Below are 24,082 nucleotides of genomic sequence, written 5' to 3'. Positions count from 1 at the left end.
CCCTTTCATGCACGAATTATGAGAACCTTAATCAAAATTTTTTCCTGAGTGTTTTTATTCTTTTTTAGGCATGAAAAAAACAATGTGATTGAAAATTTTCTTCTGAAAAATAAATAAATAAATAATAATAATACTAAAAATAATTTTTTTAAAATGTAAAAAGACATAAAAAAAAAATAATAATGAGAAGAAGAAAAAATTCTCATGAACCTATTTTTCATGAAGTTGCAAAAATGTCCACTCAGCTGGACAACACGCATTTAATTTTTGATGCACAGAAACATGTATTTACTGACAAATTGTGTGAAAACTATGGGGAGGGCTCGTGATTCTGGGGGTTTATGCTCAGGAGAGACCTGCATAATGTTACCAATTCATGCCAGAAAAGATATGTAGTGTCTTAAAACTTTAATAAAGATATGTTTAAAAAAATAAATAAATAAAAATAACGAAAAGAACAACAAAATCCATGAATATACAAGGGAACAGCTGTAGAATAGCTGTCCACTGTAGTGACCAGTGTGCATGAAAGGGTTAAGGCATTTCTTACACAGTTTGAACTTGCCTCCCCCCCATCCAGGTGATATCTCTACGAATACATCCATATAAACACATGTTTCAAATGGACAAACAGAACACCAAAGGGAAAAAAAAAAACAGAAAAAGAAATATACAAGTCAAAAAAAAAAAAAAAAAGACTCAAACCAATCTGTGTTGATCATTCCGGTCATATCACCAACATTCTGGACCTCTGGCATAAGAAAAAAAAGTCCCAGCAGTCAGACCTTGGGCATTAAGAAGACTAGGATGGCAGTAAAAGAATGAGGAAGAAAGAAAAATACATTAAATAAAAACAAAGAATCAGCCAAAAGGCAGGTTCTTGATATGAGTTATGAACTGTGACCAGGTTCTGTCATATTTATCCTCCAACCCGTGGACTGTACACCTAATTTTTTCCAGGTCCAATCGCAACATCCCCTCTCTAATCCAATGAACATAGGCAGGGGGGTTTTTCCCCTTCCAGTTCAGTAATATCAGACAGCAGGCATGCAACAATGCAAAGGCAATTGCATTTTTGTGGAGATGAGACATGTTTAGCTCATCACTAGATATTTTGCTTTTTTAAATGGAATTATGCATTTTAAAGCATTTCCCTGTAGTCTACATAAACTGTAAATGCTCTGCTTGGGTCTGAATTCTTCATTAATTCAACTCCCAGATCCATTTTAAACCCTATTTTTGAGTAATGACATGAAAAAGGTCGGGTTTTTTTTTGTTTTTTTTTAATCGCTGGCCCTTTTAAATGCATATGACCCCATACGACTCGAAGTTTGGACATATTTTCAGTTTTTACTACAAACGCTGCTGCTGATAAACAATTATGTCGTACTCAGAGAAATGTTCGTAGGAAGTCTTGACTTTATATGTGCAAATGTCGTGATGTAACCAGTTATAGAAAGTAACAAATTAAGAAGGAATTGAAACAGGTTGTAGAAAAAAAATGAAAATGTGGCTTATCAACACCTATAGCTGCCAACACTAAAAGACAAGCCTGTTGTGATGTTTTGATGTTGTGATCAAATGTCATCGTGATATGTTGTGATGTCTTATTCTCTTTTAATTGTGTAGTAAGTGTTCAAATATGTATCTTGTATTATATTGTACAGGTATTGTGTGTTTTGTGCTCCCTTAACAGTCTGTTATGTATATGTTATTTGTTGCATTAGTGCCCTATCAAGTGTCTAACCATGTCTTTCTCCTGTAAATGTTTTTTTTTTGTTTTTTTTTTGTTTTTTTACTGCCTTTTTAAAACTTGGCTAGGGGACTACAGATGAAAACTAGCCTTCTGGCTAATTCTGGCTTTTTAAACCATGTGTTTTATGAAATTGCATTGTCCCCTTTCAAATAAACGAAACTAAATCCACTCGATTTTTGCCAAAATGAATATAAAGATAGCTTTGCAGCACCTGGAGGGTTCAAATTCAAACTGTATGAACTATTAGGGTCCAAATACACAAATAAATGAACCAAAAACTAACAACAGTGGGTTTAGCAAAATATGACAGTGTTATTTTGAGCAACTGTTCAATTTAGCATCTATGGGCTGGATCTATCAAAGGTTTGTGTGTATTAAAACGTGTGCAAACTCATGGCACACACAAAAAAATGTACAAACTGATTTACTAACTGTGCACAATAAGGGCTGTGCTTTTCAAAGGTGCAAAATAGTGTGTCTGCATCCAGTTAGTACATTTGCCACAATGAATATGCAATTTGGGACGTTTACCTGCAATTGTGCGTGTGGTGGGAGGAGAAAATATAAATGTATTAATTTAGCACACGCAAAGTTATTTATCAAACCTGAAAGGAATTTTGCTCATAGAAACTGCGTCTATATTTAACACGTCTCGAATGGAGGTGCAAACAATTTGGATGCGTAATTGCGCGCACATGGAAGTGGTTAGAAGACAAAAAAATTATGAAACGAGATGCAGAGAACGCATTTTTCACCCTCGTGTGAACATTTTTGGAGTGACAGAAGAAAAAATAATTGAGACATGCAAATTAGGATCTTAGTAGATCCCACCCTATGAATTTTAGTTCGGTGATACCATAATACAGATGTGTGTAAACAATGACCTTTATATTTTATTCAGTGAATAACACAGTCTGTCATACATAGAGGTATTTGTTGCTGGTTTTGGTTTTGTGTGTTCTGATACCAGAGCTCCCTTTGCCTGTGAGAGTATGAAATATCTACACCCTTTTTTTTTTTTTTTTTTTCGGAAAGCAATATTAACTTCACTCCAAACACCAGTTTCCAGTGTCGGCAGCAGAACTCCAAACATTACGGCTCCTTATCTGCACAGTCCAGTCTCCTTTGCTTTCATCTCGTTATATCTTTTATACTGATTTCGTCTGAACATGATATGCACCGATGGATACAGCGTCCATTTAGTTTGAAGTCTGTCTTTATGTCTGGAAAACACGCAAAGATCCAAACTAAAAAAATAATCCGTGATTCAACGAGAAAGCGTTTTGTTTGTGTAAAAATGTAGGAAGTGAAAGTAGAGACACCTGAAAATAAGATGTAGCGATAGGGGTGATCACGTAACATCATGAAAGACATTTTTATTAGTAAAGGTCTTTATTTTTGCATGGATTCTATCTCCAGCAGCAGTGTCTATATTGCTATACATTGCCATTGAACAATCCATCTGCTGCGGTACACAATCACTGGCAAAGTGTCACAATCGATGTCCTTCACAGGGACGGAACGGCGACCCTCACACTCATCATCGTCGTCCAGGTGACAGACGATCACCGAGAGTCCTTCATTTACTTAACCCTCTTAAATCACAAGGCCTTCACTCGCCTCTATCTCTATTTCTCTATTATCTAACATGTATTTTTGAAAGACACATTAAGCTTGACTTCTATTCACATAAAACGTCAGGAAATTACACATAACAAAAAGAACAAGCCATTCAGTGATCCAGTAGTACTCTAATTTTTGAAGTATAATGTGGCTAACCATTAGCTTTCATTTACGTAACCTTTCGCTATTGTATTCGTAATTCTCAAGCCCACAAATGGAGGATGGCCTTTAGATAATAAGATGTCGCTGTGTGACAGAAGAAGTGCAAGAAAAGGTGAAAAACTGTCAAAAAAAAAGAGCAATTTTAACCTTTTGTAAATGTAAAACATGACACATTCTACTCCACTTTGCATTTCCAACTTATTCAAGAAATTAATCACTGCTTTTTACCCCTCGGCCAACTTCGAACCGAAAGGGTATTGTAGTCGTTTTGTCATCTGTCCGTCTGTCTGTCTGTCCATTCAACATAATTGCATTATCAGAAGAATGTATTGAGATATCTGCAGCAAATTTATACTATGGATGTATCTTGGCATGGAGCAGAAGCCTATTAAAATATGTGACCTTGACCTACTTTTTCAAGGTCAAGCGCAGTTAAAATAACAAAGTATTTTCAAACATAAATATGTATGTTAGTGGTTCCCAACCTTTTTTGGCTTGTGACCCCCTTTGAACATCACAAATTTCTGCAAAACAGAGACTTGTTTTGCTAAAATTAATTTGTATTTGATCATGTAATAGTTTTCTATCCTATGTTGCAAATAAACAAACTGCATTTTACACCAATTATTTACATGTATTGATAGGATTAGTGGTTCAGAAGGCCCAGGTTTCAATATGAGGCCATTCTTTGCATGTGATTCCCATAAAAATGCATCTGTTTGTCTGAGCTCATGAAATGAAATGTTGACCTTTATGTGGTTCTTGCTGGACATCAACACTACATCAGCCTGAAGAAATATGTGCAGCTGTAAAATGAAACATACCGTTAGCCTCATAGCATAATTGCCAAAGTCATATTTTGCACCAATTATTTACATGTATTGATAGGATTAGTGGTTCAGAAGTGAGTAAACAGTTTAGATCAGTAGATGCTTTTGGTGCCAGTGGCTGTTGGGGTCTTTAGTACAATGGTTCCCAACCTTTTTTGGCTGGTGACCCCATTTTAACATCACAAATTTCTGGCGACCCCAGACATTCAAAACAGATAGTTTTTCTTTTGGCTAAAATTAATTTATTTGCGATCATATAATAGTTTGTTATACTGTGTTGCAAATAAACATTAATTTTAGACAACATTTAGCCTATATAATGTATATTATTATGGATGCAGGCAGAAAAGCCAGGTGTAGATTACTGCACAAAGTGATTAATTTTCCTTGGTCAGGATATGTACAGTCAGTCCAGCTTGGATTTACAAGGCTGACAATTAATACTGAACAAACAAGAACTCAAACTATGAATTATGAAAGAGCTGCAGCATCTGAAACTGACCACAATGAACATTTGACAGATAAACAGAACCACAGTGCTGCAGTTTCAGACTCACAGTTTGTCATGTCTGTTATGGATTGTGATCGTCTCTGTCAACTCACCATATATTTTTTATTTTTTTAAGTTTTTATTTTTTTTATTTTTATCGATTACTAGAAATTTCAGACTACATTTAAATTTCAGGCGACCCCACGTGGGGTCCCGACCCCAAGGTTGAAAAACACTGATGTATACAATAAATTGTAGACAAAGATAATCTAATCTAAATTATAGAGCGGTAACTTTCAACTTACTTTTTAAACAAACAATAGCTCATAAATGATCTCCACCACATTGCATATTTTAGAGTTTTACTTGAACTCTGTATAGATTATTTATGTTTCAGTATTCCTTTATCTCACAAGGTTTTTAGGAATTGTGTGTTTCTGTGTTGTGTTGTTGTATGAGCGATATCTAAAATGATTTTCTGTCACAACAGACAATAACACGGTGGCCGACACATTGCAACGGCCCAATGCGTCTCAGTTAACCCTCGTATTATGTTGACAAAAAATTACATTGCTTATATTGAGGGTCATTTTGACCCGTACTGTGTAAATCCACTCAAAACAGTCAAAAAAAACAGGTTAAACCAATAACAACTTTATTTTAGATTATATAAACGCTTAGAAAAGAGACATATAATACATTTTTAATTCCAATACTATTTTTAAGAACCATTTATTTAAAGTTTTTCCCTCTTCATGGTTTTTCCCTCTTCTTGGTTTGCATTGTTTGTTTATTTGCAGATTATTTGATGATTATGCATGTGTTTTTGTGTCTTGTTGCATTTTTTCATTTGCACCACATTCCTCTTTTTGTATCTCGTTTAGACTTGTGTTTGTGAATTTGCATCGTTTCTGTACTCGCAGCTGTTTTCTCTTAACTAAGGCCGTTGCAATGTGTTTGGCCCTTGTCAATAAAGCTTTTCTGATTCTGATTCGAAACAGAATCTTACGCTATATTTGTCCAAGCGGTATTAAAATCGTGCAGCACATTATGTTTGATCAATGCGTACCAAAAGACACGCAATACATTGATTTTATTTGACACTTACATAAAAAATGGATTCCGAAAAGAAGCAGTAATCACGCCATTAATTCTCTATCTCTGTGTCTGCAGTCGAGGACTGTTTTCAAGCGATGACGGGTCGTGTGGTTTCACATCCATACAAACATCTCCGTCAGAGTCATGCATTTTCTATGTGGCCCTTTAAAAAAAAAAAAAAAAAAAAAAAACCTGCCACATCTTAAAAGGCCCCTCTATGAATCATGCGTCTCTTAATTTAAATGAGTCTCTATCCCTCTTGGCAACCAGGCTACCATGTCTCGTGTTGCTCTATTTGAAGTGATTTTGGCTCCGGTTCAGACTGTTTATCACATCCCCCCCAGATTAGTGTTGACCCTAATGTCTGAGTCTTGAAGAGCACCACTTGTTTCCTCATGCGTTGCCAAGGCGATACCCTGCAAGACCAAAAGGACAAGAGGGAGGGAGCTATGGCCGCTGTGCTAGGCTTCTCGTCGAATCTTTTTTTTTTTTTTTTTTTCTATTTCCACTGCATTCTTCAAAAGCAGATGCCAGAAAAAAAAGCTCATAATTCACAACAAACACGTCTTATCACTCCAACATGCCCGGGAAGAGGCGTCACGCCAGAGGAAGGGATGTTTTTTTTCCACTTTGACTTATATCGATTAGGTGTTCTTTACATGAATCAATACTGTTTAATTAAAGTTTTTGGCACCGTCGTCACAAACTTTAGGGGGTATGAAACCATTTAATTGCAATGTGTTCCGGTGCTTTAAGATAATGAGTAAAAAATGATGAGAACCTGCTTCCATTCACAGCTGTTCTTTGATATTCATGAACAACTGTCTGGGGTGGATGTTAGCGCTACCTCTCACTTTCATCTTCCTCCCCTGGCTCTTCCCCAAGTGTCTCCTCATATACAGACTGAGAAACACATTGGAGACAGGGTGCTCTGCCATAAGCATCGATTTTGCATGCCTGAAAAGGCCGAGATAATGCCCGTGCATAATTGATGAACTTATCAAACACTGAAATACTTCATTGTGATTTGTATCAATAGAGAGGAAAGTCGTAAAAAAGGGGAAAAAAAGGCTGTTAGTGGGGAAATAAGTTACCGACTGCACACCCGACTTGTTGAATCTCCCTTTTTCTACTTTTACTGCAGGGGTGTCAAACTCATTTTAGTTCAGGGGCCACATACAGACTAATATGTTATAAAGTGGGCTGGACCAGTAAAATAATATAAATAATAGGATAAGAGCTGATAAATAATGTCGACACCAAAGTTTTCTCTGTTTTTGAGTGAAAAAAAGTCAAATTCCATAATGAAAATGTTACATCTACAAACTCTACTTGAACATAAAATGAACAAATATGAACAAACTGAAAAAAAAAAGTGTAGTTTTAATAATATTCTGCTTCAGTTTATCATTTCCACATGTACATTATAACTTACAGATCACAGTGGATCTACAAATACACAAAACATGTCGTAACAGGTGGAATATTATTAAAATTGCACCTACTTCTCTTAAGACATTTCAGGTTGTTCATATTTGTTCAGGTTATTCAGATATTTTCACTATATTACACTTTGTTTTAGTGTAAATACATGAAAATATTAACATTTACAAAGAGAAAAAATTGGAGTTGTGAGTATTTATAGGTTGACCCACCTGAGATTGAATTGGTCTGAATGTGGAACCTGAACTAAAATGATCGTTAACATTTTAGCACAGTTTTTGCATCTCACAAATTCATCCCAGGGGCCGGATTGGATCCTTTGGCGGGCTGATTTTGGCCCCCGGGCCGCATGTTTGACACCTGTGTTTTAATATCTTCATTTTCCTTCGTCCTTCAGCATTTTTTGTCCGTTTCCATCCACTTTCTTATCTCCGTGGCAGTTTTTGTCCTTATTCCAACCCCACACATATGGATTGGTATCTGATTTTTTTTTTCCACATTAATGAGGAGCGAGGCTTCTCTTTGATGCCACTCCGCGGTTCCTGGGAGGTCTTAACATCTGCCTTTACTTCAAACAACATCTGTACGCGACACAAACAACAACACCAGAGTGTGAACTCGGCGCCAACCTCCAATAACCCTCGTTTGCACCGTCGGTTTTTCATCGCCGAGCTACTGCTGCTACGGCGCCATCTCCTACCGAACACTGACTGATGAGAGCTGACAATCAATGATGCTCGTCATTCAAATTAGTCTGTAAGACCTGGCAAAGAGGCATCATGAATAAAAGACTGAGTGAAATCCGATGAATAATCATTCTGATATTGATACCAGCGTGTCATTTAGACTGATGACTCATTTGCTTGAGTTTACATCTGGTTAATATATCGTCCAATTATTTATCAACGCTGGTCATTTTTAACCTGTTGTTTATTACATTAACTCTCTGTCAAGCCTAGCGTGAAATGAAATCCAATGGATGCATGGATGTGACAATTAAGTCTTCACAGCAACACATTTTTGATTGATTATTCCCCCGATGGAGACCTGGATCTGCTCTCTGGCGTGGACTGAGAGCGAAGGTGTGCACAGTCTGACACTCATTAAAATGTCTGATGATTTTAGCGAGTGTTTTGCACCTGTGTGTTTATGCAACAATCCTCTCCATCCCAGTACATCTAATCAGAGCCTGGAATACACGAGAGGTAGTTAAACACATACTGATACTCTAATCTTCTTAATTAACAGCTATTTTCACAGCCATCCTAAATATGTGCAGACACCGGCAGAGAGAATACAAATGAGACATCGACAGCAACCAATATGTTGTTTTTTTATATTAAAATCTCACCTGGTGAAGCTTTAAAAAAAAAACACGGCCGCACAAATGAGGCGTAAATACTGCCAGTGGCTATTTCTGCATCCTGGTGAACATGACTGTGCTGCTGGAGATTACTATGAAAGAGTGTTCGACTGAGCCGACACAGGCTGCATGATGGAGTAGGTGCACGATCCTAATTTTAGCAAATACAGGTGTCTGTGTGAAATGATAAATAAGACCTCAGGTTAATCCCACAAACAATATTTAAAGGTGTATGTGACCTCTCTGCATTGAAATGTTAAAAACGTCTACATTGTGGAGCCCGTTTTGCTGGTTTTAGTACTCATGATAGTCTAAAATTAAGAGAAATCTGCAGTTTTATTCAAGCTGATAGAATGTTTCATGTGGTGTCATAGCACACAGTGTGAACACTAGATAAAACAGCACAGTATTACAGTAATACCACAGCATTTCATTATTTTTTCATCATTTCCACTAGAGCATGGGTGTCAAAGTCATTTTAGCTCAAGGGCCACATGCATAGTGATCTCAAGCGAGCCAGACCAGTAAAATAATAGACATAATAACTTTTATATACCTAATAATCCAAATTTTTCACTTTGTTTTAGTGTGAAAAAAGTCCAACTGCATTATTAAAATATGAATAACCTCAATAACCATGTAAAGCTGACATTTGTTAAGAAAAATAAGTGCAATTTCAATAATATTATGTCTCAGCTAACTTATACAGTCGCGGAAAAAATTATTAGACCACCCTCGTTTTCTTCAATTTCTTGTTCATTTTAATGCCTGGTACAACTAAAGGTACATTTGTTTGGACAAATATAATGATAACAACAAAAATAGCTCATAGTAGTTTAATTTCAGAGCTGATATCTATCCATTTTCCATGTTTTCTTGATAAAAACCAAAATCACTTCAGTTCTTACATCAATATCTATGGCATTGTACTGACAAAAACAGTGTTTTTAGGCATTCCACGTTTTCTTTTCTGTCTGTTTTAGTCACATGATACACACAGGAGCAAGTACTTGATTGCATAACCATTGTTTTTGATGGTCTAATAATTTTTTCCACGACTGTAGATCACGGTGAATCTATTAGTAGTAGTAGTAGTAGTAGTAGTAGTAGTAGTAGTAGTAGTATTTTTTTTCAATAATATGCTTATTGACATTTTTACAGGCTATATACAAAATAGAAACATATAAACCACAGGTGTCAAATATGTGGCCCAGGGGCCAAAACCGGCCCACCAAAGGTTCCAATTCGGTCCACAGGATGAATTTGCAAAGTACAAGTTAGGGTATCAAACTCAAAAATAATATCATAATAATTTATAAATAATGACAACGCCAGTTTTTTCTCTTTGATTTAGTGCAAAAAACATTAAATTATGAAAATGTTTCCATTAACAAACTATCCTTTAACAATAAAATGTGAATAACTTGAACAACTATGAACAACCTGAGATATCTAAAGAAAATTAAGTTCAATTTTAACAATATTCTGCCTGTGACTAAATGTTTTGTGCCTTTGTAGATCTGATCTGTAATGCATGTGTATAAATGATAAGTCGAGGCAAAATATTGATAAAATTGTACTTATATTTCTTAACAAATTTCATTTTTTTCAGGTTATTCACATCCTTTTTGTTTGGATAGTTTGTAAAGGTAAATATCGGTATAATTGAATGTTATGTTTTTGCACTAAAACAATTTGGAGTTGCCATAATTTACTGGCTATGATGCTATTATTGTACTGGTCCGGCCCACTTCAGATTCAATTGGGCTGAATGTGGCCCCCGGAAGAAAATGCATTTGACACCCCTGATATAAACAGTCAAACAAACAAACAAAAAGGCCCATTTTAAATCAGTGCTTGAATCCATGACAGTCCTTCCAGATGATGAGTATTATTGTCAGAATGCAGCATATGATTGTGGACCTGTACAGGAAATAATTACGATGTCCCAGATACTGCAACAGATAAATCAAATCTTTGTTCTTAATATAATTAATGAAACGGCCCCACACTTCTTCAAAAGTGTCTTGTTCGTCTTTTAAAGTGTATGTGATTTTTTTTTTTTTTTTTTTTTTCCTGTGGTAAACATGAAGACAATTTTTTTGAGTCCTTTTGCTGTGCTCGGTTAGACAATTTTTTTCCATGACACTCTCTTTGCTTGTAATATTCCCAGGTTTATGAGGATTTTCTCATAGCGATCTATGTGAATTTCTTCAGGGTATAATCCTAATATAGAAAACTTGGGTTCCAGCACTAGTTTTACTGATACAATCTCCTGTAACATACCTCTGACTTCTCAGTGAATCTATTATTTTGCTAAAATGGAACATTTCAGGTTATTCATATTTGTTCAGGTTATTCATTAGGGGTGTGTATTGGCAAGAATCTGGCGATACGATAAAAATCACGGTGCTAGGATCACGATACGATATATCATGATATATCATGATACTGTTAAAAAGGCAATTTTTTGTTTTTCTTGTTTAAAAATGATTATTTAGTTGAAGAATTGAATTACACCGGAAATATGCACAAATATTAAACACATTTTTATTTGATCACAACAGGATCTAATGCTATATCACAAAATGTTCCTGTGTTCAGACTTAAATTCTGTTCTACAGACATTACAGTTTAAGACCCTGTTCAAATGTTCATATTCTATTAGTTCAGAACTAACATCATAACATTATTTTTGTGCAATCCCAACAAAGGAACTAACATTATTTAGTAATAAATAATAAATAAAATATAAACAAAAAAGAAAAACAAAAAAGAAAAATGAACCTCCACAATATCTGCATTTGAATAAATACCTAAAAATATCGATACAGTACTTTTTAATATTGATACAGTATTGTGAAATGAAATATCACGATATATTGCAGAACTGATATTTCTTACACCCCTATTATTCATATTTGTTGAGGTTATTCACATTTTATTGTGAGAATAGTCTGTAATTGTAAATATTTTCATAATGCAATTTGACACCCTTGACTGTTAATATTGTATTTAATTTTTTTTGCAAATTCATGCTGCGGGCTGGATTGGAACCTTTGCCGGGCTGGTTTTAGCCCTGGGCCGTATGTTTGACATCCCTGCACTAGAGGTTGACTGTAGGTTTTAAAAAATAATGCGAGATTGGACAAAGAAAAACACAAAAGCGATCAAATGGTCTACACCACTGCTGGAAAAAAATTAAGAAATAAAATTGATGCTTTCTGAAGTATTAGAAACTGGAAAGCTGCAGAACTAAACCTGAATCAAAGTAATGGCCGAAATAAATAAATCTGAATCGCTCAACATCAGCAATGAGCATAATATCAGCAACTATCAGACCCACTAATGATAATATATAACATGTCAGCACTGATTAATCAGTTTCTGGTCACTAATTTATAACCATTCTGCAACACAGTAAATTGAAGTTGACAAAAAACACAATGATAAAATAATGATCAGGAAAAAGCCAATCGCTGATTAATCCTGAAGGACCCACTGTGACATTTGTGTCAGTTCCCAAATGATTTTTTCTCTATATTTAACCTTTCTTAAGTGACTTATCACCATTTATTGTAATATTATCCTCTTTAGATTGAGTTTTTTCAGTGTAAATCATGTATTTTCGTATATTTAATTCACTGATCATGTAGATGTTCATTAAAGCTCAGAATAAAATTCAAAGGTTATTTCATCAAAAACAGAGAAAACTGAAGAAACAGTGAATTTTCCAGTAAACCAAGTGTCTCCATTCACTGTCTTCGTTCAAACTCTGTGGGTTTTACCGGTGAATCAATGTTATAGAAGATGACAGCGTTTCCATAGTAACTACGGAGCTTCTGAATGTCCAAATGGGTCATATCTGATGACCATGAAAAGATGAAAAACTGTATTTTACACCAATTATTTGCATGTATTAGTGGATCAACAGGGATTAAACAGTTTCAGTAGATGATTTTGGTAGATGGTGGATGTTTGGGTCTTTATGGGTTAATTGGTCAATATCATCCATGGCTTTTCAGTATGATAATATTCACACTATAAACACATAATGTCTAAAATGCACCAAGTAGATAAGATATAAACTTAAATTAATCCTGAAAGATCTATATCTATTTTAGTGGTGACTTCCAAATGAAATTTTCATATTGAACCTGTCTTAAGTGATTTAATCACCACATTTCTTATGATATTATCCTCTTCATTTTGTATTTTTCAGTGGAAATCAAGTATCTTCCTATATTTAATTTACCGATCATGTACACATAAACTGCATCACATAGACACTTTTCTTTTTATATATTCTTTTTATATATTCACAATCATACCTAACACTATTATCCATACCTTTTCAGAAACTTTTGCCCATATGAGTAATCAGGAAAGCAAACGTCAAAGAGTGTGTGATTTGCTGAAGGCACTCGTCACACCAAAGGAGATTTCAAAAATAGTTGGAGTGTCCATAAAGACTGTTTATAATGTAAAGAAGAGAATGACTATGAGCAAAACTATTACGAGAAAGTCTGGAAGTGGAGGAAGCAACAAAAAACGTACCAAAGCTTTTATTAAAGCTCTCAAATCCAAAATCCTAAAGGATCCAACCAAATCCATGAGAAAAATGGCAATTGAACTTGAGGTAGACAACAAGACCGTTAGAAATGCAGTAAAATATGATTTGAAGTTAAAATCTTACACAAGAACACCAAAACACTTGTTGACGACAGCAACAAATCCAACTTTAGCAATTTTTGGGAATCATGTTTATGGCTGCCTTCTAGCCCAGATCTAAACCCTCTGGATTCTGCTATTTGGGACGTTTTAGAACATGCTACCAATAGAACATCACACAGCAATGTCGACTTTCTTAAAGATACTATTAAAGAAGAATGGGAGAAGTTGTCATCCGAATATTTGAGGAACACTTGCGCAAGTTTCAGGAAGCGTGTGAAGGCAGTTATTGAGAAAGAAGGAGGACACATAGAATAAAAACATTTTCTATTATGGACATTTTCTTGTGGCAAATAAATTCTCATGACTTTTAATAAACTAATTGGTCATACACTGTCTTTCAATCCCTGCCTCAAAATATTGTAAATTTTGCTTCCCCACCCTGTATATTTGTTGTCCATTATGAGCCCAAAAATGTAACTTTGAGTGAAAAACACATGAAACAAATTGCATCCGGACCACTTCAGGTGAAAACCTTTTCCTTATCCATAGTGGTTGACGTGGTGTGCACCTTTTATTACCTCTGGCAAAAAAAAAAAAAAAGACTTGTCAAATAAAACTGACATTCATAAAACCACTCCTGAAAACAACAACATATTGTTGAATTCTCCCGTAGGATATTACCGCCGCTATGACAAACAGCAACGTGACGAGTAAGCCACCTGTGACACTTCGCCTGGTTTTCCCAGGAAGCCAATGTGGTTCACTGATTGGAAAAGGAGGATCCAAAATCAAGGAGATCAGAGAGGTACTACTACTGTCCTTTATTATTTTCCATCAGGGAGTTATTTTATGCATCAAAAAGAGGACAATTACCTCCTCGACCATTAACCCATAAAGACCCAGAGCTACTTTTGTACAGTTCCTGAATGGATTTTCTCAATATATTTAGTTTTAAGTGATTTATCACCATTTATTAGAATATTATCTTCTGTATTTTACATTTTTCCAGTACAAATCATATATTTTCTTATATTTAATTCACTGATCATGTAATGTTTATAAAAGCTCTGAGTAAATTTAACAGAACAGAGAAAAGTGAAGAACACTTTCAGCAAAATTTCTCCTTAAATGAACATCAGCACAAGTGTCTACAACTATTTGTGTCAATGTTGTAGAAGATGACTGTGTTTCCATGGTAACTACGGAGCCTCTGAACGTCCAAATGGGTCATATCTGATGACCATGAAAAGATGAATAACTGTATTTTACCTGAAATATTTCAATGTATTGATAGGATTAGTGGATCAGGAGTTATTAGGCTTTTTAGGTGTTTGAGGGTTGACTTAGAAGAGTTAGTTTGAGTTTTTAACCCGTAAAGACCCAGAGCTACTTTTGTACAGTTCCTGAGTGGATTTTCTCACTATATTTAACCTTTAAGTGATTTATCACCATTTATTAAGATAAGATAAGATATTCCTTTATTGATCCCACAATGGGGAAATTCACGAAATTTTATTAGAATATTATCCTCTGTATTTTGCTTTTTTTTCAGTGCAAATCATGTATTTTCTGATATTTAATTCACTGATCATGCAATGTTTATAAAAGCTCAGAGTAAATATAACAGAACAGAGAAAAGTGACGAACACTTTCAGCAAAACTTATCCTTAAATGAACATCAGCACAAGTGTCTTCAACTATTTGGGAACTTTCTATTTTTGTATTAAGGGACATTTTTGCTCATTTTTTCCACATTATTTATTATTTTGTAGGTTTTTTACTCGTTTGTTAATTTTATTTATAAATATATGTGTGTCCATCCACTGTCATCGATCCAACTCCATGGGTTTTACTGGTGAATTAATGTTGTAGAAGATGACTGTGTTTCCATGGTAACTACGGAGCCTCTGAACGTCCAAATGGGTCATATCTGATGACCATGAAAAGATGAATAACTGTATTTTATCTGAAATATTTCAATGTATTGATAGGATAAGTGGATCAGGAGTTATTAGGCTTTTTAGGTGTTTGAGGGTTGACTTAGAAGCGTTAGTTTGAGTTTTTAACCCATAAAGACCCAGAGCTACTTTTGTACAGTTCCTGAGTGAATTTTCTCATTATATTTAACCTTTAAGTGATTTATCACCATTTATTAGAATATTATCCTCTGTATTTTACATTTTTCAGTAAAAAACAGGTATTTTCTCCTATTTAATTTACCGATGAATGTAGATATTCATAAAAGCTCAGAATAAGGTTGAGAGTTATTATTTAAGAAACAGATAAAACTGAAGAAAAAGTAAAATCTATCATTAACTAAAAATAAACCAAGTGTGTCCATCCACTGTCATTGATCCAACTCCATGGGTTTTACTGGTGAATTGATATTAATAATATTAATTAACAATATTAATAAGACATATTTTGTCCATGTAGCTTATTATGTTGTTGATTTATTATTCATTTTGCTAATTATTTTGGCTGTTTTTGTTCATTTTGTTGCTTATTTTATCTTTTTTTGCTGTACTTAAGGACATTTTTTGCTTATTTTTTCCACATTATTTATTATTTTGTAGGTTTTTTACTCGTTTGCTAATTTTATTTATTATTATAGAAGTGTGTTCATCCACTGTCATCGATCCAACTCCATGGGTTTTACTGGTGAATCAATGTTGTAGAAGATGATGGTGTTTCCATGGTAACTACGGAGCCTCTGAACGTCCAAACGGGTCATATCTGACGACCATGAAAAGATGATAAACTACATTTTACACCAATTATTTACATGTATTAGTGGATCATTAGGGATTAAACAGTTTCAGTAGATGATTTTGGTAGATGGTGGATGTGTGGGTCTTTATGGGTTAATTGGTCAATATCATCCATGTCTTTTCAGTATAATGTTAACGCTATAAACACATAATGTCTAAAATGCACCAAATAGTTAAGATATAAACTTGAATTAATCCTGAAAGATCTGTACCTATTTTTGTGGTGACTTCCAAATGAATTTTTCTCCATTTTACTCTAATTATTTACACATTGATTGAATAATTGGTGCAGAAGTTATTAACATTTTAGATCAGATGGTTTTGGTCGTCGGTGGCTGTTAAAGGGTTAAAGTGTCCACTTCACCGGTATGTGCTGATGTAATCTGCTGACACCGATTTACACACCCACTGATATGATGAATTATACACAAACATCCTCGGAATAACTCTGTCTGTATCTCATATCCAACCTCAGAATAATAATAATAATAATGATAATAATAATAATAATAATAATAATAATAATAATAATAATAATAATAATAATAATAATAATAATTATTATTATTATTATTATTATTATTATAATTATTATTATAATAATAATAATAATAATAATAATAATAATAATAATAATAATAATAATTATTATTATTATTATTATAATTATAATTATTATAATAATAATAATAATAATAATAATAATTATTATTATTATTATTATTATTATTATTATTATTTATTTGTAGAACGCTTTCAATCAAAGTGCTGTACAGATATAAAATCAATCACAATAAAACATAAAAACTAAAAACATTAATAGTAAAAACAAATCAAGACATAAAATACAGAGTAAACAAGTGGGTCTTGAGTTTTGCTTTAAAAACATCCACAGAGCATGCCTGCCTTATGTCCAGAGGAAGACTGTTCCAAAGTGTTGGCACATGGAAAGAAAAGCCTCGCTCACCAACAGTCTTTTTCCTGACGTTAGGCACAGTCAGGAGGCCAGATCCTTGTGAGCGAAGGGCACGAGAAGGTGCATACAGTCTAACCAGCTCCGTCAAGTAAGAAGGTGCCGCTTCATTTAAAATTTTATAAGTCAATAAAAGCACCTTAAAACCAGCACGAACCTGACATGGAAGCCAGTGAAGAGAGGCCAACACTGGGGTAATATGATCATATTGCCCAGCTCCAGTCAGAACCCGAGCTGCAGCATTTTGTACCATCTGCAGGACCTTTACTCATTATGGACAGTAATCACCCTCTGTCTTTAGCCCCCCCCGTTTCCTGGACATCCATGAGCTTGTCACAGATCCATCTTTGACTGGAAATACTGTATAGTCTGCATGTGTAAGCGCTGCTGACAGGACTGATATATCAGATGGGGAATTCCCACAGCTGATCTGTATCTCAGCGGTTGTGAACCTTTACACTGTATGTGCATGACATTGACTACGACAGGAGTTTCATTCAGACATTCTTTGTCCGATCTTGGTGTTATATTCTACTTCGCTAACGTCTGTCCTCGAAGCTTGGAAAAAAAAAAAACGTCTCAAGCCGACCTATGGGCCCTGGTACCCATGACAACAGCTATTCAACCTATAGATCCTATTTAAACCTTTTAACGCCAAACATATCATATTTGATACATGAGTTTAAGTCCTCTACATCACAGGTGCCAAACATGCGGCCCGGCGGCCAAAACCAGCCCGCCAAAGGTTCCAATCCGGCCCGCGGGATGAATTTGCATAATAACCTATAAATAATGACAACACCAATTTTTCTTCTCTTTGATTTAGTGGAAAGAACTTTAAATTATGAAAATATTTACATTAACAAACAATCCTTTTACAATAAAATGTGAATAACCTGAACAAATACGAACAACCTGAAATGTCTGAAGAAAATTAAGCACAATTTTAACAATATTCTGCCTGTTACTAAATGTTTTGTGCCTTAAATATAATAAATTAATAAATAAAACATGAATAAATACATTTAAAAAATTAAAATAAATAAATAAATAAATAATAAAATTCATTCATCCATTCAAAAAAAAAAAAATTGTGCCTTTGTAGATCTAATCTGTAATGCTTATGTATAAATGATAAATCGCGGCAGAATATTGATAAAATTGTACTTATATTTCTTAACAAATTTGATTTTTTTTTCAGGTTATTCACATCCTTTTGTTTGGAAAGTTTGTAAATGTAAATATTGGCATAATTAAATGTTATTTTTTGCAATAAAACAATTTGGAGTTGTCATTATTTATTGGCTATCACACTATTATTGTACTAGTCCGGCCCACTTCAGATTAAATTGGGCTGAATGTGAAGAAAATGAGTTTGACACCCCTGCTCTACATGATCAGTATGATATTCTTTTTTCTTGAAAAACCTGATGTATACAATTAGATACATGCAATCAAGGGTGCCGCAACCAATTATGGGGCCCATGAAAGTATAAATGTTCTGGACCCTACTAGGGCTGTGTATTGGCAAGAATCTGGTGATACAACACAAATCACAATACTAGGACCACGATATGATATATCACAATATATCATGATACTGTTAAAAAGGCAATTTTTTTGTTTCTTTCTTTTTGGCTAAATGATTATTTCCTTGAAGAATTGAATTACACCAGAAATATGAACAAATACTAAACACATTTCTATTTGATCACAACAGGATCTAATGTTATATCACAAAATGTTCCTGTGTTAAAACTTAAATGATGTTTTACAGACATTACAGTTTAAGATCCTGTTCAAATGTTCATATTCTATTAGTTCAGAACTAACATCAGAACAGTATTTTTGTGCAATCCCAAAAAAGGACCTAACATTATTGAATAAAAGAGTGTTAAATGATAATAAAGAAAACAAAAATGAACCTCCACAATATCTGCATTTGAATAAATACCTAAAAATGTCAGTACAGTACTTTTTAATATTGATACAGTATTGTGAAATGAAATATCGTGATATATTGCAGAACCGATATTTTCTTACACCCTTAGACCCTACAGAAATTGACTATCTTCTCGATCTGTTGGACTGGGGGGGGTGTAACATGTGTACATGTGGGTGCAATCCATAAACAATATCACTGACAATATAGTGAAAACAAACACAAAACTTAACATTTTTTTCAATGTTCACCTCCCCACTTGTGCACCTCTCTTATGCAGCGTATCTTACACGAAATTTCCACAACTTCTATATCCACTGGGCCCCATGAATTTGTTAGGTTTACCTCACCTTATCGACACCCCAGCATACAATACACAGATAATCCACCAGGGGGGAGGAATTTATTCACCAGAGGCCTTTCTAATGACACCACAAGACTGTCACTAATGAGGAAGGAGGAAGAACGTTGCCAATTTTGAAAAGGAATTACCAATTTGTTAGACATGTTTGTGTTATATTATGTTTTTGTTCGTTCAAAAATAATAATATTTGAGCATTGAGACCTGATGTATCAAATATGATACAAAAATGAAACTCATACAGGGAAATTGATATTTTTAAAAATAAAAGTATGTGGTTGTTCAGAAGGACCAATAAAGGCTCCAGTTTCAAAGAAGTGGAATTTTCTGTCAGTGATTTAATGGTTCAGGCTTTACAGGGTTAAGAGGAGGCTGAGTTTTCACGAGTAGTTACTAGACTTAAACTTAAACAAACTTTATTGATCCTCAAGGGAAATTACTTGCGTACAAAAATACTCTTGATAAAACACTAGCAAAAAAAAATTAGTGTGAAGAGATAAAAGCAATAAATAATTTTAATATAATACACTGATAAAGCAGCAAATAAAAGAAAATGCAAGATTTGCATATGTACAAATCTAAAGGAAATGAAAGTAAATATACATTAAATTACCAATAAAGCATACACTAATAAAGCAGAGTAAATATATTATTATATTTTTCAAATTTTTAGATTTTTTTGTGTGTGTGAAACTGCATTAGTGGTGATTGTTTTCATGGGAAGATGAATGAACCCTAAAAAGAGATACGATGTTTTGTGGTTCTACTTTGTGTAAGTAATAAAAATGACTTGAATACAGAGTTGGCCCATGCTCCTCATTTAGTTAAGTAACACTAGGTACAAGTCCAACTGAGCCACAGTATATATATTATACTATATATCTGGCATGGGTGTTGTATTTGTTGTTTAATATACAGACGTATACTGCAGCAATAGGTACAAACACAAAGTTGTAAAAAATCTTAACTTAAAAAAAAAATGTTGATAACTGTCTGTTTAATTATTTAAAATATCATCAATGTGGATGAGACACAAGTGCAGAAAACAATGTAGAGTTTGCAAAATATAGTATACTAATATAGTATATTCGTACTTTTACTCTAACAGTGGTTTTCTAGGGTAGTGTTTGTACTTTTACTGTAATAGAATATGTTTACAGAGCAGTATTTGTACTTTTACTGTAACAGAGTATGTTTACGGAGCAGTATTTGTACTTTTACTGTAACAGAATATGTTTATGGAGCAGTATTTGTACTTTTACTATAGCTGAGTATTTTAATGGAGCAGTATTTGTACTTTCACTGTAACAGAATATGTTTATGGAGCAGTATTTTTTACTTTTACTGCAACAGAGTATGTTCATGGAGCAGTAGTTGCACTTTTACTGAGAGAAAGTATGTGTATTGAGTAGTATTTGTACTTTTACTGTAACAGAGTATGTTTATGAAGCAGTATTTGTACTTTTACTGTAACAGTATGTTTACAGAGCAGTATATGTATTTTTACTGTAACAGATCACTTTTATGGAGCAGTATTTGTACTTTTACTGTAACAGAGTATGTTTATGGAGCAGTATTTGTACTTTTACTGCAGCAGAGCACTTTTATGGAGCAGTATATGTACTTTTATGCTTACATCTTACAGCGATGTTGCAGGTTGTAACCAATTGCATCCCCTTTACCCTCTACGGAAAACATAAAATGTAAAAACTTTAATAATGCAAAAAATTCTGATTTTTTTTTTTTGTCCGTCCATGCCTTCTGTTGAGGGATAATAACTCTGTCTTACACTCAAACAGGTGATGCATCTGTTTCTGCTTATTCTAAGGCAAAGACAACTAAGTGTTTCTCATTTTGGTGCGATTATACACTAATGAAAACAAGTTGTATTTCCTTCCTGCAACTAGATCATCCTAAATCTTACGCAGTGAACCTTTATGTTACTATTTAGTATTGCATTTGCTAACGTTACTTGCATCTGCCTCATGGGGAAAGATGCAGCGTGAACATATTAATACATAAATATGATTTCCACCTGAGTCACGTCGGACAGATTTTCATTTGAGAGGCTGATGAAAAAAGCATCTCCCATCATCGACACTACTCGAGAACAACAGTCGCAGAATTTTCCTCCCTGTGCCTTCAATAATCACAGTGTCTCGTGCTCAGACACCGTTCATATGTTCAGAGTCATGTTACCTGTCGTCTGACACATACTGAGCTGTGTTTATTTGATGGTAATGTGTGCTAATCTTATGGTAATAGGGGCTGATGCCAACTTAAAACAGAAAATCCTTATCGGCTGAATGACCCCATGGATTTGCAGGAACTTTTGAATATAGATGCAGATTGTCTTCAGGCTGCCACATCTCAGCTCATACTGTATCTACATCTGTCTACCAGACACATGTGGCCGCGAATCCAGCCCAGCAAATCCACCGGGCATTACACGAGGGGGAAAAAAAGTGGAGCGCTTCCCAAACTCTGCACAAAGCACTCTCAGCATGATCAATATGTGCATAAATAAAAAGTGGGTGAACAGCAAAAAAAGGAACAAAGGACCAAGCATGTATTCCCTAAGATTGCAGTAGGCAAATATTAATAGAGTGAGTAACGCTGCATGACTACCAATGTTTTCAACTCGTTATCTCTGGAGCTTGTGAGACAGGCTTTTAATTTCAGTGGGACAACCTCTGATTGATAACTAGTCATGAACATTCATTACATGCAAATGCTAATATCTATAATGTTTCCTGAGTGTAAACGTGATATTCTGAGCAATTACACGGCACTGAGTAAATAAAAGATGGTTGTATATACGAACAGAAAGAGTTTTCTCCAATTAATTTAACCGGTTCAATTATGGGCTGAATTATTGACTGTTTGCATTTTGGGTAATAAAGAGAGGCCCGATAAAATGGCAAGTCTAATTTATTTGCAGTTTATTTTTAATCGCCCTTCGTACATCATTTATTGCATCCAGTATGTATGTGCATATTCCACATCTTCGGTCAACAAACAGCATAAGATCTTTGTCAGGATTTGGGCTTGTGAATGATTAGCAGTGTAATAACTGACTGGAACAGACAAAGCATTTTTCTGTGCCGCTTGTATCTTTTTCTCTATCGCAGGACTTTCTTCATGCAGATTGCTTGCTCTTGTTTATAGCAGACAGCCTGCGCCACTTTAAGATTCCAAGTCAGAGATACATATCGCAAGTCATCATTCTTTTTGCTGAAGGAAGCAATGTTGCTGACATTGCCATGTTGCATTAGAGTCACACCAAGAAAACAAGGGGACATAATCTAGGACGTGCTGTCTGAAATCATTGGAAACAACTTCAGATAATCGACTCTGAGCCAGGGAATTCTTTCTCAGACGAGATGAAGCTCTCAAACCAACAGGGATCTTAAACTCCCAACCTCCGGCTACAGAAAATGCAAGTGTACTGTACCTCCTCATGGCAGCGGACCAGGCAGTGGTGACAGATTTGGAACAAGCAATTCAATCTTCCATCAGAGAGTAATTTACTGAAATTAAGATGGAAATTACAGCAAATATTTTTTTTTTGGGGGGGGGGACAGAAGATGGCTCCTAAGTGGCTAAACACATCTTAGTTAAACGTCAAATTATAGTAAAGCCAATTACTTTAAATATGCAAACTGATACAGCATGAGACTGCAAACACTGCAGTGCAGCAGGCTGCATGTTTAGCATCAGCAAAATGAGTGCAACAGCATCTTACCCTCCTGTTGTGGTGCCCTTGAGCAAAATATTGGACACTTGTCTGCCTACTGGTCAGCTCTGGTTGTAAAGCAAAATGTTTACTCTGGTGTTTGTGGAACGAACAGTCCTCACTCACCGCTCTTGCAGATGGGGCAGCACTGATCCGGCTCGTACTCCGGGTCCACACACTCCGTCTGTGGGCAGGCTGCCACGGAGCACAACACCTCCCCACTTGGCTCACATCGGCACTTCTCACATGGAGACACCTGGATCACATGGAAGAAATCGTAATTAACACTCTCATAAACAGTTCACACCCAGTTACACACACACACTGGCTAACAAAAAGACCCTTCTTAATTAATTTCTTCTATCTTGGGCTCTTTGTTTGTCTCAGTGTCTGAGTCTGGTTTTCCATGGTTCTGACTCTCTATAGTTATCTCTGCCTCTCAAACACTCACAGAAAATACTCCTGCCTTTCTGGTTTGTTTAAGACAGTGTGCATTCATCTATAGGGAAGACCCATCACTCAAGTTGTTTCTCAATGAATGCCTCTTTCTAGGGCAAGGGGAGATGAGCCAATCAGGCACATGGAAAAATCAATAGAAATGGGAAATAAAAGAAACGCACGTCCAATTTTCTTGCTATGTGATCTGTGTTCAGAATGGTCCCTGTATGTCTTGAAATAGAAAAAATGTGAAACAAAGACTGGAGCTGATAGTGTACACTTTGAAATGTATCCTGCTCCTACTTTGCCTGTGAAAGGTTTCATTTAACATAGCTTCTCTAAAGCCGCACACCTTTAGTCTTAACAAGCGACCAAAGGTTAATTCCAGCAGCATGGCTGTAGACTGCGCCTCCGCACGGCAC

General features: G+C 35.0%; 1 protein-coding gene across 2 annotated transcripts in view; it reads right to left on the bottom strand.

Annotated features, from left to right (window-relative positions):
* The window catches only part of vwc2 (von Willebrand factor C domain containing 2), a 116,242-nt gene that overhangs the window by 53,351 nt on the left and 38,809 nt on the right, over nt 1-24,082 (bottom strand). For both annotated transcript variants that reach the window (XM_030156809.1, XM_030156810.1), the window contains exon 3: nt 23,349-23,478. In XM_030156809.1, coding sequence (XP_030012669.1) covers nt 23,349-23,478 — 130 coding nt within the window. The remainder of the gene's footprint in view (nt 1-23,348; nt 23,479-24,082) is intronic.

The sequence above is a fragment of the Sphaeramia orbicularis genome, chromosome 15 (genome assembly GCF_902148855.1).
Source record: "Sphaeramia orbicularis chromosome 15, fSphaOr1.1, whole genome shotgun sequence".
NCBI classification, from domain to species: domain Eukaryota; kingdom Metazoa; phylum Chordata; class Actinopteri; order Kurtiformes; family Apogonidae; genus Sphaeramia; species Sphaeramia orbicularis.
This window is presented reverse-complemented; position numbering and strand designations above follow the sequence as displayed.